Source organism: Nannospalax galili, unplaced genomic scaffold, assembly GCF_000622305.1.
Source record: "Nannospalax galili isolate Female #2095 unplaced genomic scaffold, S.galili_v1.0 scaffold1199, whole genome shotgun sequence".
Classification (NCBI taxonomy): domain Eukaryota; kingdom Metazoa; phylum Chordata; class Mammalia; order Rodentia; family Spalacidae; genus Nannospalax; species Nannospalax galili.
The window spans coordinates 462865-479415 of NW_008342713.1; the positions used below are offsets into that span (position 1 = coordinate 462865).

General features: G+C 43.2%; 1 protein-coding gene across 20 annotated transcripts in view; it reads right to left on the minus strand.

Annotated features, from left to right (window-relative positions):
* Cflar (CASP8 and FADD like apoptosis regulator) overlaps positions 1-12821 on the minus strand; it is a 112757-nt gene extending 99936 nt beyond the window's left edge. For 8 of the 20 annotated variants that reach the window (XR_003850438.1, XR_003850437.1, XM_029566280.1 and 5 more), the window contains exon 1: positions 10489-10893. Coding sequence is in view for 3 of the 20 variants with exons in the window: in XM_029566282.1 (XP_029422142.1) it covers positions 10489-10509 (21 nt within the window). In the remaining 17 variants the exon portion in view is untranslated. Of the gene's footprint in view, positions 1-604; positions 811-5170; positions 5394-10488; positions 10894-11688; positions 11885-12239; positions 12405-12704 lie in introns of those variants that run through there. The other 12 variants (XM_008838781.3, XM_029566281.1, XM_008838779.3 and 9 more) reach the window with 10 other exon arrangements.
* Between the last annotated feature and the right edge of the window lie 3730 nt (positions 12822-16551).

The following is a 16551-nucleotide window of genomic DNA, read 5'->3' on the forward strand; positions in this document are numbered from 1 at the left end:
TAAGACACTTTGCCTCAAAACACCACCACTAACAACAAAAAAACACTAATCTTAAGATTAGGAAAAAATTAACTGGAAACATAATTCAACTCTTAGTTGATAATGGTTTGTGTATTTTGTATAATTATATTTATATATTTATCTAGGACTGGCGGGGTTGTGCCAATTCTATGAGCATTCATTCAAACTTCACCTCAATAAGGAGCTTTGTGAGAAGGAATGAAATTTAGTAAATGGTTCCTCAGAGTAGAAAAACGAGCATAGACTACTTTATTTTTTTTAACCTGGAATTTTTTGACATGTCTCAGAAAGCCAAAAGTTTATATCCCATTCACAGGATTAACAAAACTTTAACCTGTCCATATCCATGAAAAGGCCAAGTCCTTTTTCTACTCTAGTCACTAAGAGTCATAATTGTGTTAGTAGATGCTATTATAAATTAATCTCTAAATAGTTACATGTGCTAGAAGAAATAAGGGAAAAAAATAAGAGGTCATTAAATATAGGCTATTATCCAGACTTTCCAGACGTACTTGAAAAAGAACCAAAGAAAGCTACTAGAAATGAAATGTTTAATTATCTGCTTTCAAAAGCAGTTGTCTACCTTTTGTAGTTCATAGTGACAGTGAGACAACGCCATCAAGAGTTAACAGTCACAGCAGCATCTGATCAGTTCATTTTCTCCCACTGTCAGGCCCACGATGCTTTCTGTCAGTCACGAACACTCAGCAAGAGCACTGGTGTGCTATCTCCCCCATACTAATGAGGGGACAGTTTGGCAGCCAAATCAAGATTACTCAGTGGGAGCATCTGGCACGGTGAGAGAAAATATCAGGAAAAAAATACAGATAGATTCCCATGTAGAGCTAGGCCCTCAAGATGCAGCAAATCTCCATTCTATAAGCTGGGAGTCTAGTGGAGGGGCAGTTCTCTATTCCTAGTGGTATTGGGCACTAGACAGAGAAAAGCGAAGAAACAAGAGATTAAGCTAGAATCAAAAAGTCACTATTCTGTTGGGGTTTCTTTTAAGCCCAGGCCAAGAAATTAATATAAAAATTTCTCCAAGACTAGAGAAGTCAACAAAGTCTCCAGAAGAATACATCACCCCCTCAGAAGATCCCCTTCCCAGAGGAGACAGTCAGAGAATTTCTTTCTGTGAGATAGGACCTTACTGTGTAGACCAGTCTAGCCTAAAACTATGAAGCTTAGGTCAGCCTCAAATTCATGGCAGTCCTCCTGCCTCAGCCTCTGGAATGCTGAGATGACAGGTCTCTACCATCATATACAGGTAGAGAACTTCTGCTGGAGCATAAAATAAAAATCACCTCAATAGGCAAATGGAATTTACATCTTAGGAGTGAAACCTGAAAGAGTTAAATAAGTATGTTCAAATTCATTTAAGGGGAAATTTCTGCAATTCCGAAGGCCAGATCAATAGCTTTTATCCAGGGAAATTTTGTTCCTCAGTGTCATTTAATGATGTCTAATGACATTTTTGGTTATTATCATGGTGGACAGAGGTCAAGGTGCTGTTAAACACATCCCACAACCTCCCTGTGTCTCCCCACAATCAAGAATGACACAGCCCCCCCAACCATGACTACAGAACTGAGGCTGAAAATCCACATGCTAATTAATCTGAAAAGCCTCTGGTTACAATGTACATAGAGGTGCAAAATAAAACATAGAAATAGCTTCTCAGATACGTAGCTATACAAAAAAAAATAAGTAAAATGTAGGGAGTCAAAAAGAAAACAGCTAAAAACTACAGTGCCAACCATTTAAGATTTATCACATATCACATCACACAGATAACGTGTAGGAATGGTTCAGACAAAAGCTGCGCAAGACCTTCATGGAAAAAAATAATTATTGAAAAGATATTACTAAATACCTAGATAAATGGAGATCCATACTTTATTAATGAGTAGGAAGATTTGATATAATAAAAATATTAGCTCCCTAAAAACCATTGACTAAAACTAAGGGAATTCTCTTGCCAGAGAGCAACTGATAATCAGTTAAAGAGTAATTAAAGGATTTTTTAAACTATTTTATTTATTATTTTTATTTTATGTGTATATTGCCTATATTTAGGTAAGTGCACCCATGTTGTGCAATGCCCGCGGAGGACAGAAGAGGCTGTTGGATCCCCTGGAACTGGAGTTACGGACAGTTATTAGCTGCCATATGGGTGCTGGGATTCGAGCCCGGGTCTTCTGCAAGAACAGTCAGTGTTCTTAACTGCTGAGCTATCTCTCCAGCCCCCAGTTAAACAGTAATTATGAAAGGAAAAACCCATATCAAATGTTGTGCTTACTGGTAGCATGTTAGAGTCATTCACTTAAAAATCAGTCCAAGTATGCCCATTCACCCCTTACATTCAACAGTTTATTGAGGGCAGAGGTGGGACAGTAAGGGGCCGGAGAGATGATTCAGCGGTTAAGAACACTGACTGTTCTTGTGGAAGACCCAGATTCGAATCCCAGGACCCACATGGCAGCCAATTACTGTCCGAGACTCCAGTTCCAGGGGATCCGACAGCCTCTTCTGTCCTCTTCGGGTATTGCAGGACCCGGGTGCACTTACCTACATGTAGGCAATACACGCATACACATAAAATAAAAAATAATAAATCTTTTTAAATTATTTATTTAATAACCATATAATTAGAAGAAGCATTTCATTACAACAGCATTGACATATTCAATAACAATTTCCAGAGCTAAGATGCTTCTCTTTCAAAATTAGCTAAAAATATTTTTTAAAAAGATGGGACAATAAAACAAGAAAAAATAGAACAGAGCAAAATATTTGTCATTTTTCATGAGAAATAAGATTTCCTATACAGGAAAACCTTGTTCTTTCACCAGGTTTGACCTTGAAATCCTGATCCTCCTTTCTCCACCTCCTGAGTGCTGAGATTATAGGCTCATGCCACCTTGCCACCAAGCTTGGCTTTATGCAGTGTTGGCGATGGAGACCAGGGCTTTGTGAGTGCTAGGCAAGCACTTTACCAACTCAAGCCACATTCCCAGCCCCAAGTCTTTTGAGCTAGGTAAAAAGACTCATGGTTGCTGGGTGTGGTGGTACACACCTTTAATCCCAGCAGAGGCAGGCTGATCTCTGTGAGTTCAAGGTCAGTTTGGTCTACATAGTGAGTTCCAGGCCAGTTGGAGTTACAGGGAGACCCTGTCTCAAAAAGACCAAAAAAAAAAAAAGACATGGTCATTGGCTGCCAACCCCACCTACCTGGGCTCCACCCAGCACTCCACTTAACCTTTCTTTTTTCTTTTTTTTCTTTTTTTTTTTTTATTTTATGTGTATGAGTGTTATGCCTGCATGTGTGTAAGTGTGCCCATGTCATGCAGTGCCCGAGGAGTACTGAAGAAGGTATCACATCCCCTGGAACTGGAGTTACAGGTGGCCGTTAACTACCATGTGAGTGCTGGGAATCGAAACCAGGCCCTCCACAAGAACAGCCAGTGCTCTTAACCCCTGAGCATCTCTCCAGTCCCATCCATTCACCCTTTCCACAGTCACTTTCTCAACACTCGGGACAGAGGCACCAGAGCTGCCAGATGCCCAAGCTCACTTCTGACGCCTCCTGCTTTTCAAATGCCAATCCTGATAGATATCCCAATGAGTTAACCTTGCCCCACTATATCAAACCATTCAGCTCCATGGCCAGACAAAACTGGCATCTGTGCATTTTCTAGATTTTAAAGAAATTCCCTTTTCTTCAGATGAAATTCTCACTAGCTTCTCTCTCTCCCCTTCTTTTTCACACCCACACACAATCTCCTACTTGGTACTCACTGTCTCTGACCTTGGCAACCAGAGCAGCTAAAACCTAAGAGTAGTCTCAGTTTCATTTCTCTGTTGGAAGTCATAAGACCAGTGCAATTTCTCAAAATGGTAACGAAGCTTAAGTCACCAGAGTCGCTTTCCATTGGTTCATAAAAGGAACACTGAGGTCTGGAAATAGAAACACTCCAGGCATTTCAGTGGTGATATGCTTAATATTGGTATTTCCAAAACTGCTGAAAGGATTGGAGAAAGAGGCTCTAGGCTGAGCTTCTTGAAAATATTCTTGGGGCTCCCAGAACCACCTTGCCTAGACCAAGGCAGTGGGTACCCCAGTGGTTATTAAATGGTCTGTTCAAACATCAGTGCCTAACCCAGAGCTGGCTCTTGGTGCGCATGAATGAATGAGTTACATATGGTGACACTGGAAAACAACCTCACTTCATTTTCTCCAGACAAGATCTGGAACACAGGCTTCAACTCTCTGGCCAGACTTCCGTTCCTTCACCTTTTGCCTTCTAACACACATCCCTAAACACCTCCGGTAAGCAAATGAGCTAAGCATGCCCAGAACTTTCCAGTTTGGGCACCAAAAACTGTGTATCCCAGGAAACAATCTGTCCTGAGCTAACTGGAATAGCTGGTTACCCTGACCCCCAGTTTCATATTCTGAGTCTCTCCCACTTATATCTAAAATAGTGGAGAGGAGAGGGTTAATTACAACCAAGGATTGTGAAACAGCCATATGGAAATACACTACTTTGTAAATTAATTTTTAAAACTTTGTTTTTCAAAAAGAGTTTGAGGGCTGGAGAGATGGTTCAGCAGTTAAGAGCACTGGCTGCTCTTACAGAAGACCTGGGTTTGGTTACCAGCACCCATATGCAGCTAACAACCATCTGTAACTCCAGTTCCAGAGGATCCAACAGCCTCTTCTGACCTCCAAGGGCACTGAATGACATATGTGCATTTACATACATGCAGGCAATACACTCGTACACATAAAATAAAAATAATAAAATATTTTTTAAAGAGTTTGAATGGAGACACCCAGCATAGATGAAGCCATTGATTCAAATAGTTATATGGTCGATGAGATGGCTCAGCAGGCAAATGCACTTGCCACCAAGACTGAAGACATGAATTCAATGCCCTGGATGGACCACAAGGTGGACGGACAGAAGCAACTCCTGAAGGTTGTCCTCTGCACATGCAGACACACACACACACACACACACACACACACACACACACCACATACATGCACACACACACATACACACACACAATAACTGCAATATTTAAAGAAATTTTAAAGAGCAGCAGGAAGTTGAGAAAGGAGGGAGATCAACACAGCACAGACCTGACAGATCCACATTCTGTGGCTCCAGCATGTGCTGGGGAAGTCTCTTTTACAGAACCCTGGTCAGTTCCTGCTTGACATTTTGCTAATTCAAACCTTTCAGTGACAGTTCTTTTCCCCTTGCAGGCTCCAGTATTCTTTGCACTCAAAGCCATTCATGGTCTTGTGTCTTCTCTGATCTTATTAATATGCACACCGCACATCTAGCCTCGACCCAACCTCAGTAAGTTCCCTTCCATGGGCCTCTGCCTAGACTACATCTTTCCACCTATCTGCCTAGCAAAACCCTTCTTAACTTGCAGGCCCAGCTGAAGCCCCACCCACCTCATGTGGCTTTCCTGAAAGAACTAGTCACAGGCTTGGCCAGTAACTCTTTTGTATCACCACCCACTGCAGACAAGCTTCCAGTAAATCACTTAACACACCCCTCTGGCATCTAGCATAGCCTGAATAGGTAACAGTAAAATGTGGTAATTTTGGTCAGACTTGTTAACCTGTCTCACAGAAAGTTAAGTGCCTCCCAATCAAGTGGTACCCAAAACACAAAATATTCTCATCAGCCACACTTTGGCCAATAAGACTGGTTAGCTTCCCTAGGACATACTTAACACTCTGTTGTTTGTCCTGCTTTCCACCTGAAGCCAGACCAGGCTGGAGCATGACAAAGAAAGCAAGGTCATCTCCTCAGAACCAAGTGTGAAAACAAACTAACCAACCCTACAACCAGAGCAGTCACAGGGTGAAACCTACCTTATCAGCTGCAGGAAGCAGCATGTAGGTCTAGAACTTTCAGGTGACTGGGAACCCCAGTGACATAGGAACATGAAGTACTTGAGTCACCTGAAAGTTCCTAAAAGGATGACAGAAGAGTTACTCTATTGGGGTGAAATGCAATGAGGCCATTTCATGGAGCAGAAGCTCCTTCCCCTCCATTTGTGTGCAGGACTGAAGGCCGTGAATCAGAAACATGAACAGTCACCAGGAGCATGAAGCTGAATCCAGTTGATGTTGCAGCCTGCTCCACCTTAACCAAAGTTAAATTTTTATTTGAAAAACTTTTTACACATAGCGGAAGCACTAAGAGTACCATCTCACTGTGCACAACCCAACTCCATAATCCAACTCCAGACAAAAACCTCAGTGTTCCTTGGACAGTTTTTCTATCTCAGCATCATTGCCTCCACTCAGAAAGCCCTCCTTGTGTCCTCTCATCATCTGCATGCTGAAATCCTATTCCATCTTTCAATCGCTCTTTTCCATAGCTTGTCCTCATCCCAAGGGATCTTCTGATTGGTAGCACTGTTTGTACTCTCTATAGGCATTTATCTTATTTTGTGCTATGCAGGAATTGGTCCTTGAGGACAGGTCTGTTCTCACACACCTTCAGTTACCTGTGGTAGGCCCTGGCCAGGCCTGCTGCTCAGGTATCAGAGCCCTTGAACAGGCTAAACATTGCTGCACAGTTGCAGCAGACAGGCACATGTATAATGTCCATTTTTCCCTTTGTGACTTACACCAAAGCAAGATAGACCTGATGGCATGACAAGGTACATTACCTGGAACCTGGTTATTAGATTCAGGAGACAGAACTTGTGACTGTTCTGCAACTATATGAAATAATGCCAATGTTGTTTTAGGATGTTTAGGATGATTTACTATGTTAGTCAGAGACTGGGTTTGATCTTAGGCAGAACTTCCTGTGAGCTGGCAAGACTCCACCTTAAGTAGGAAGAAGACAATGTCTTCAACCAAACTCACCAAATGTCCTCTGGCAAAAAGTTCAACCAATTCCCAGCACCCAGCACCTTTTGATAAAAATACATCCTTTGTACTTACTCTGAACAAACTATCATTTCTTTTCTTTTCTTTTTTTTTTTTTTTTGAGACAGGGTGGTCTCCCTGTAGACCCAGCTGGCCTACTGGAACTCGTTATGTAGACCAGGCTGGCCTCCGAACTCACGGAGAATCCTCCTGCCTCTGTCGGTCTCCCAAGTGCTGGGATTAAAGGTGTGTGCTACCATACACAGCTACAAACTGTCATTTCTCAACCCCTTAAAATTTATGTGCCAGTCTTCATTTGCCCAATCTCCAACCCAATCTCGATGTAATAATTCTAGGATTCAAAAGTGCCTAAAGTGTAAAGTTAGTTTTTCTCAAACAGAACAGCAGTCTAACATTCTCAGAACTACTACTGTCCTGTATGAGATGGTGTCAGTTTAAAACTCAATTACCCTCCCATGAATGGTTGCAGAACTCACTCTTGTCACTTGGAAAAAACTACAGGGTCATATGAAGTATTTACTGCATTATAATTTCATCATAAACCATCAGTTTCCTTGGCAGAAAAAAATAGCAGGCCAAACTACTTGAATTTAAGCAAGATTTCTCATGTAATGCTTTGGTAAAACATGAGTTCAGAAAACAAACCTCAGCTCTAGGCTATATAAAGGAACACTGTGGCTGAGTTTCACTTTCATTTTTGGGTGTCTTAAGCCATCTGATATCAATTTTAGAGAAACTGGGGTATATTTTCAGCAGTCAACAGTCATGAAGACTCACATTCTTTCTTCTCAAAGTTTGATCAAAAGAGTAAGTGGCCCAAGGGCCTGTTATCCCTGTACTTGAGAGGCTGAAGCAAGAGAACAGCAAATTCAAGGCCAATCTGGGCTACAGAGTGAAAACTGTCTTAAAGAACAAAACAAATAAAAAAAGGTGGACCAAAAACAAACAATCCTAACTGCCTAAGAGAAGAGCTTGATATTTAGCAGATACCCTCTAAAGATTATCTTCGCTTGAATTAAAATGTCAACTAGGCAGATACATTTGATCAGTTTATACGGTGGATTCTCTAGTAAGATTGTCCCTTCAGAAGATAGATCAGTTCAAAAACAGAAGTTGTACATTGTAGCAGGGAGATAAAGCTCCTAAAGTCCTTTTCAGTAGAGAATTCTTTTCTAATGATAAAAAGTGCTACCTGCAGGACTAGAGAGATGGCTCAGTGATTAAGCACACTGGCTGCTCTTGTAGAGGACCGAGGGTTCAGTTCCCAGCACCAACATAGTGGCTAACAGTCCAGGGGTGATCTGACGCCCTCTTCTGGCCTCCCCGAGCATTACATTCATGTGGTACACTTACATGCACATAAAATAAAAATAAATAAATAAAAACACTACCTACTTATAACAAAATCTGAGAAATGGACAAACAATGGAGAAAAGAGAATAAAAATTTCCCATCTGCTTCAGTCTTATCGCCATCCCTGGTATATGCTAACCAGTTCTATGTGTCTCTTCAAGGTTCCTGAGGACCACCAGATTAAAGGGATAAACTTAATCCACATTTAGACTAAATGATGGCCAGCTTGTTTACAAAAAGCCCAGGTAGACAGTAACTGACCTAGTTTCTCCAGGGTACAGCCTTGTGCTGTAGATAACTCCCTTGCACCACCACAACATTTTAATAGGGTCCCCAGGCACAGGGTACAGTTTTCAATTATCTGATAGATTAAAATAACCTGGTCATGGGATTAAAGTAGAACTCAAGTCAAGCATAAAGCCTGAACTCAGGTTTCAGCAGTATACCATGGCCAAGGCTTTGGATGTAACTTTTTTTTTTTTTTTTGTCTTTTTGAGACCTGTAGCCCCAGCTGGCCTGGAACTCACTATGTAGACCAGGCTGGCCTCAGTCTCACAGAGATCTGCCTACTTTTGCCTCCCAAGTACTGGGACTAAAGACATGTGCTACTACACCTTGTTAAACCTAACTTTTGTTCCTGCTCCAGTCTCTCCTAACTAGTCAGCAGAGGGAGATCCGCAAACCCACTACAGTTCCATTTCAGAACACCTGCAAGGAAGTTCTGGTCACTGTTCAGGGAATTCGGCTGGCTCTCCCAACACCCCAGAAGGTGTCTGAGTAGGTGCTGAATATGTCAAATACCTACCATTTAAAACAAAAATATGGCTTTAAAAGCTACTCTTTAGCCATGTGTTGTTATACACACGTGTAGTCCCAGCACCAGAAAGGTAGAGGCAGGAGGATCAGGAGTTCAAGGCCAGCTGAGGCTCCAAGAGACCTGATCTCAAACAAAAACTACAAAACTACAAATGCATAAGCCAAAGGAAGTTGTTTTTTTTTTTAAGTAAAAAAAAAAAAAAAAAAAAAAAAAAACTTCACAGGTAGATAATAAAGTTCTGGTTTCCATTTGTGAAATCAGATAATTGAAAGAAGTCATTTGCTTCAAAACATGTTAAACCTTATGCTATATTATATTACTATATATATTATATTACTTATATATATTATGTTATATTACAAGTCTTCAATTACAGAGAAACTGAGGTATTACATATAAATTTTAAGAAAATGATGGAAATGGGCATAATGGCCCATGCCTGTAATCCCCATTCCCAAAATACACATTTTTAAAGCATCCTAAAGACTCTATTTGAGTGCACAAATGTGTAAAAAACAGGAGCCTACGCTCTTTGGATATCTCTAAAGAATGGATTCATTGGAAAGGGGCTTTATTTATTTTGCAGATACATAACCAAGGTTATTACATTACAACCTGATTGAAAGTTTTTCAAATACTATAATGCAAACTATGAAGTGAAATTCTGTGCTAAAGAGCAAGAGCTTGTGAAAGGTCAAAGGAAGGATACTCCTGTAGGTGGAGTGTGAAGTCTTCCCACAGGGGTGATGGAAGTGAACTGTAAAAGACCCTACAGATCTTTCATCTAAAGGAGCACAAGAGCCTCTGAACACACACAGTGCCTCTAGCCTCAGGGATTAAAGACAAGAACACTTTGAGTTCAGGCTGGCTTCTGGCATGCCTCCCCATTCCTGTCCAGCAGGCTTCTTCCTAAGTCAGGCTGTCTTTGGACCTTGTCCAGACTGCCTGTGTAAGAACTGTATTGGGTCTCTCCCAATCACACTCTAAGGTTATGGAAACAAGAAGTCTGGTGTCCAGAGCTCTGCCTGGCCCAGAGATCTCAACAGGTCGTTGATACTGAATTAAAGACAAAGAGTCATGTAAGTCCAATAACAGATAGCCTTTGGGGCTCTCTCTCCAAGAAAGCAGCAGACTCAACGGCAAATGGAGCACATTCTTAAGATTTAAATGTGCCACAAGTCTCAAAATGATGTGAATGAGTCCCCAGAAAACTCAGAGGGACCAAGGGCGGAAAACAGGAAACTCATCCTTTTTTGTAGGAATTGAGGGACAGTTCTCCATTGTCCTCTGAGCCCAAAGCACCACCGCACCACCAGCCTGGAAGAAAGGGTCACAAGAGAGAATGGTAGGGGTCTCGTTTACTCACGCCGGGCGGCCGCCGGCTCATCCCACTGAACAGTGGCCCAGAAGGTCACCTGTTCTCTCCAGAGACCTCCTGAAAACAGGATCCAACGACCCTGGGAATGAACGCAAGCATCCTGAGGCTCCTGTCTGGCTACTGTGCCGAGCCGGGCCCAGCTGCAGGCCAGGTGACAAGCCCGCAAGTGACACAGATTCAAGAATGAGCAGTGGGCAATGCCCCGCCCAGCGCCGTGGACACCGTACGAGGCCACGCGCGTGTCTCTCTGGATGACAACACCCCCTCCGAGTGTGGCCAAGGTGGGCGCGCGGGGCTCAGGAAGTTGCGAGCAGTCCCCGGCCACCAAGAAGGAGCCAACGCCATCCCACCGCAGCCCCAGGACCCTAACAGGAAGGCGGGCGGAACCGCAGGAAGCCCTGGAGCCGAGCCTACTTCCGCCTCAACTTTCTGGACCGCCCAGTCCAGAGCTAAAAAAACACCCGCCCACCTGCGACCCAGCCCTAGTGCCCCGCACAGTGGACACCCAGCGTCCCTGCGGAACTGTGGGTGGCTCACCCTGGAAACTGGTTTAGGTTAGGAACACAGAATGTACAACATGAAACCTCTAGAAAAAAATTTTAAGGCGAGGCTGCGGCAGGAGGATCATGAATTCTAAGCCAAATTGGGCTACATAAGGGGACCCAGTTAGAGAGAGAGAGAGGGGGGGGGGAGAGAGAGAGGGAGAGAGTTATTTCTCTCCATATTCTGTGAAGACTCCATAAGAACCCTTATCCAATGAGAGAGGGAGAGATAAAAAAGAGAGAGAGAGAGAGAGAGAGAGAGAGAGAACCACTTTAACCAAGTCATTCAACATTAGGACAAGTAAAACAACTGTTATCTAAAAACAGGAACTTCCCGTAAGAAAAACATTTAAAATTCGCTTCCAAACCAAGAGGTTTTATTTGCAGTACTGGAGTTGAGCCTTTTGTTTTGTTCCATGAACCCTTTTTGAACTACCAGAAGGCGGGGGAACCGCAAAAATTCCTACCCTTTTATCTGAAACCCAGGGTGGGTTTTAGATTTTAGATCATCATCCTGAAAGACTGACAGATGCTACCCCCTACTGGCTCCAACTCTGGTGTAAGAATTCATTTCAAAGGTCAATTAGACCTACCGGAGAGCTTTAGAGCCCTTAGAACGTTCTCCCAGTTCTCTGGAACCACTTCCTTTGAATTTCAGAGACTTTGAATTTCGAAGAGCTTTAGAGCCCAGTTCTCCCAGTTCTCTGGAACGACTTTCTTTGAATTTGCTCTCTGGCATTCCTTTGTCGACAGTTCAAAGGAACTTGCCCTTTCATACAAATCCAGACCTGGTCAAGCGAAAACATCTTGAAATCGTCTTAAGAGTTTTGTCCATTTGAAGGGTATGAGAAAGGATGGGCTAACTTGAGGGTTTAAAAGTATATACTAGTAGTCTGGTACCCTCAACTCCCAGTAAAGTTTTCTTGTTATTTGCTCAAATATACGTTAAACTGCTTTGGGAAGTAACTCTAAGACGTTTCATCAGGCTCTTGAGAAAGTGTGAAAATTCCTGCCTGACCAGTTTTCCACTGAGTAAACAAGGCACACACAAACACACAACTCAGAAGAAAGTTCTCCATCAACTTTTCGAGAGGAAAACTGTCCACGTTTTCGACAGTTCAACTCCCGGAAATGAGCAACGCAAGATAAATGTAGTCAATGTTTACACAAAGTTGCAGCTCTATCAGCAAAGCTAACCTCTAAGCTTTCCTCCTCTGCAACTGATGGGTGACGCCCCCACTCCCGCACCGGGGCTCGGGGATTCATGGGCGCTGCCCCTGGGGTTCGGGGTGCTCCGATACCGCCTAGGGCTTCTTTCCCAGGGGCTCCGCCGCCAGGGCGCTCCGAGTCCCACAAGGTGGCCCTGCGGGGAACCGTGGGACAAGGAGGGAAAGTCTGCGAGCAGAGGCGCAGAGATGGCTTCGGGACCCCAGCGCTCCGCCCAGCCCAGCGCCCCGGAGGCCACCCGGACCAGGGCATCGGCATTCCGGGGCACCTTCCTGAAGGCCCACCCACCCCGGGCGATCACGGGAACGCGAGGCTGAGTGCAGCCTCCACCTGCTGGGCCTGGGTGCGCGGGCTGGGCGAGACCACGCATCCGGGTCACGCGGAGTGCACGATTCGGGTACAGTGTGCAGGGGAGCCACCGCGCAGGTCACGTACCCATCCGGCCCAAAGAAGGGGCTCCGGTCATTCGGATCTGTCAACTTGCCTCTGCAGATGCCGGATCTGCGCAGCAACAAGATGGAGACGGGAGAAACCGAAAGCCCGGGGGGGGGGGGGGGGGGGGGGGTGGGGGTCTCAGGCGGGGTTCCCCCGGTTGACACAACCCTGTGTTGAACAAACTTCTAAGAGTCGAGAGACCGGCAGCCAAACCAGATGAAGAGGAGGAAGTTTATTTACTCCAACAGAGTAATGGCGCCAGCCTTGACCTCAGTTTTGTAGGGAAATTTATAGTCAATTTATATATGCGGAAGTCAAGGAAGTAGGGGGTTCCAGAAGCTTGTACTTGGTAGTAAGGCAAAGGGTTACATCATAGCACGTTGGTTACAAAAGATCACAGAATGCAGTTTGGCAAACAAAGATTTCAGTGGGGGCACATGGTAGCCAAGCCTGTAACAAACTATAAGGGGCAGGGCAGATTTCCATATATTTTCCTCTTTCTTCTCATAATCTCATCGGGGTCTTCCACAGTTTAAGGTTCTTCATCTCACTGTTAGTGAGTTTTTATTGCTGTCACACCTGCTCTTCCACCCCACGCCTAGCAGGGGGAGGCTTCAGCTCAGACCCTTCACCCAGGGATACTACAGTGAGCTGAATGTGTTGGGACACTGAAGCAGGATAGGAAGAGAAAATTAAAGAGACTTGGAAATAAAGACAGGCCCTTCGTTGGAGACCTGGTTTATCTTTCCTTCTTACAGAGAACTTCACATGCCACTGATACATTGCTAAAACCAAATTTGTCTACAGAAATAGTGCTTATTTTGCTAAAGATATCTTAAAGAACAACAAAATAAACTGCTTACTTATGGCCAAAATTATTTATAACCTTGAGTTCTAGATTTTGTCTCGTTCCTAAATCTAATCAACACTTCTCACAAACCAATCTTAAAACTTTTTTTACAAAAAAAGGCAAGCCTTGGGTAGGGGAGATGGCTCAGCATATAAAGGCCCTGACCACTTGAACTCAATCCCAGGAACCCATGTGGAAGGAGAGAACTGACTCCCCAGCCTGTCCTCTGACCAGATGTGCCTTACACACATAAATAAATAAAGGTAATAATTTTTTAAAGGCAAACCTTTGACCTTTAATCCTTGTTGAAAACATATGATTTAAAGACTTGGGCGGGATGGCTCAGTCTGTAAAATCACCACACCCTCTGCCACTCCAAATCCAGAGACCTTAGATCTCTGCAACCCATGTAAAGGTGAAAAGAGGGAACCCACTCCGTACAGTTGGCCTTTGACCTCACACATGCCATAGCATGTGCACACCAACACATCGCACAATAATAAAAAGATTTTTTGAACATGTAACTTACCAACAGAATATATATTCATTCTAAAGACAGTAAGGCACAACTGCCCTCTGAGGAGCCCTTTCCCACACTTAGGTATGTCTTCGTCTTTCCTGAGTGAGCACCTCTCTATTAACCTCTATCCTTAAAATCTATGATAAAAATGTCTTTTAATTTGCTCCAATGCTGCTTCGAACTCATCCTGAAATTCTTTCCTGTGGCAAAGCCAAGAATCTGGTTTTACCTGAGTGGAAAAGAATTCCTCAGGCTGCTGCAGGTGACAACCCCCGCCACTGCTGACAATACCATACTGAATGTTTAAAGTATTCTTACTGTTACTGCATGCATACTGCTAGAGGTTACCACCAATACATGGAAATTATAAATAGAAAAAGTGAGCATGCTGTATGTTTTAGTCCATTTCTAATAACTATTTGCCTGTGACTTATAACTGATATAAGTTCTCTTTGAGAATGACTGAGCCTTTCTTGGCTCAAGTGGGCTTAATACACGGGACTAAGGTACATTTGGTCTTTACAAAGTGTCTTTACAGTGACTGTATGTATGTTTTCTGGCTTTTTAAGTTATACTGCTCAAAGGATGCAAGAGCAGCCAGGACTCTTAACCACTGAGCAATCTCTCTAGGACCCTTCATCAAAATTTTACCACCCCAGATATGGTCAAAGGGTCAAGAGCTCCATCTTGTTATTGACACACTTCTACTGTCAGCATGGGAGTCACAGACTTAGAAAGTTCTACAGAACTTTGACCTATCTCACAATTTATTCCTCATGAAGAGGCAAAGGGAGATGTGTACTTTTTTGACTTCATTATATTTTCCTGTTGCTGTATATCTTGCCTTATAGTCTCTTTTTAAAAAAATTTTTAAATTTTTATTTATGTGTAAGTATCTGTGTCTGTGTGTGCATATACACACTTGCATGTGGGTACCCATAAAGGCTAGAAGAGGACATCAGATCCCATGGAGCTTGACCTACAAATCTGTGAGCTACTTGGTGTGCATGCTAGGAATACTTTTCAGCTACCAACTTATATCTAAGATATAAAAGAGCCTTTTGATGATTTTTTAAATTTCTAGCTCACCATAAATGTTACATTTTTATTTTGGGGTTTCTTTCAAGACATTTTCAAGGTAGATGACATAAAATATGGATATCACCAAATGTGATGTTAAAACTCTGCCTACTAAGGATAATCCTCCTAATCACTCATAAAAGCATATTTGACCAGAAGGCGGTCCATTTGACCAGGATAGGCATAACAAAGTCCATAATCCACAGTAAAGTCAGAATTTTTAGGATAGCATGAGCTAAAAAATCAATTTCTAAAACATTTTCAATGTCTGTAACAAACTTTCCTCTGCATTCTACAAATATATGTTCACCTTCATTCCACGCTGGGTTTTTGTTTTTTTCCCCACATGGTTTTTCCCCACATGGTTTTTTCCCCACATGGTTGGTGTCCTACTTTGCTTCTTTGTTGCTGTAATAAACCACTCTGACCAAAAACAGCCTGGGGAGGAAAGGCTTTATTATATCATATAGGCTACAGCCCATCATCAAGGGAAATCAAGGCAGAAACTCAAGGCAGGAACCTGGAGGCAGGAACTGAAGCAGAGACCATGGAAGAACACTGCTTACTGGCTTGCTAGTCTTGGCTTGCTCAGCTACCTTTCTTACACAGCTCAGACCCACCTGCCTAGGGATGGCACTGATGCCCACAGTGGCCTGAGCCCTCCAACATTAATTAGCAATTAAGAAAAGGCCACACAGACCTGGCATAGTGGTGCATGCCTTTAATCCAAGCACTTGGGAGGCAGAGGCAGGTGAATCTCTGTGAATTCAAGGCCCACCTGGTCTACATAGTGAGTGCCAGGCCAGCTGGGGCTACAGGAAGACCTTGTGTCAAAAAGCCAAAAAAAAAAGAAAAGAAAATGCCACATAGACAAGGCCACAGGCCAGTCTGATGGAGGAAATTACTCAATTGAGGTTTCCTCTTTCCAGGTGACACTAGTTTATGTTAAGTTGACAAAAACTAAGCAGCACAATCGGTCAGCTCCAAGAAAGCAGAACGTAGAAGCACAAGAGCATGCCTGGGGTCTACCCCTGTATTTGTAGAAGCATCATCTCCTAATGCAGTTGTCTCGATACTGCACTTTAAGTTGCACTTTAAGTTTTTCTGGCTCAAGTACCTTGGTCTCATCGATTCAGTTCATAACATCCAAAAGTGCTTTCAGTGATTCTGATGCTGCCAAAAATGGACTATGAGTGATTATTAAGAACTCTGGTGTCCAGGAAACAGACAATGGATCAGGGAAATCCACAAAGCAATCAGGTAATTCTGAGGTATTTGGCTTTCAACTTGGAATGATGAGATATTCTCCGCCAGAAGCATCTTCTGTTTTTAACTTGATGGCACTGAAGCAAGTATTCACCAGTAGAAGTTTATCACAACCCAGTTTCTATCTCTTC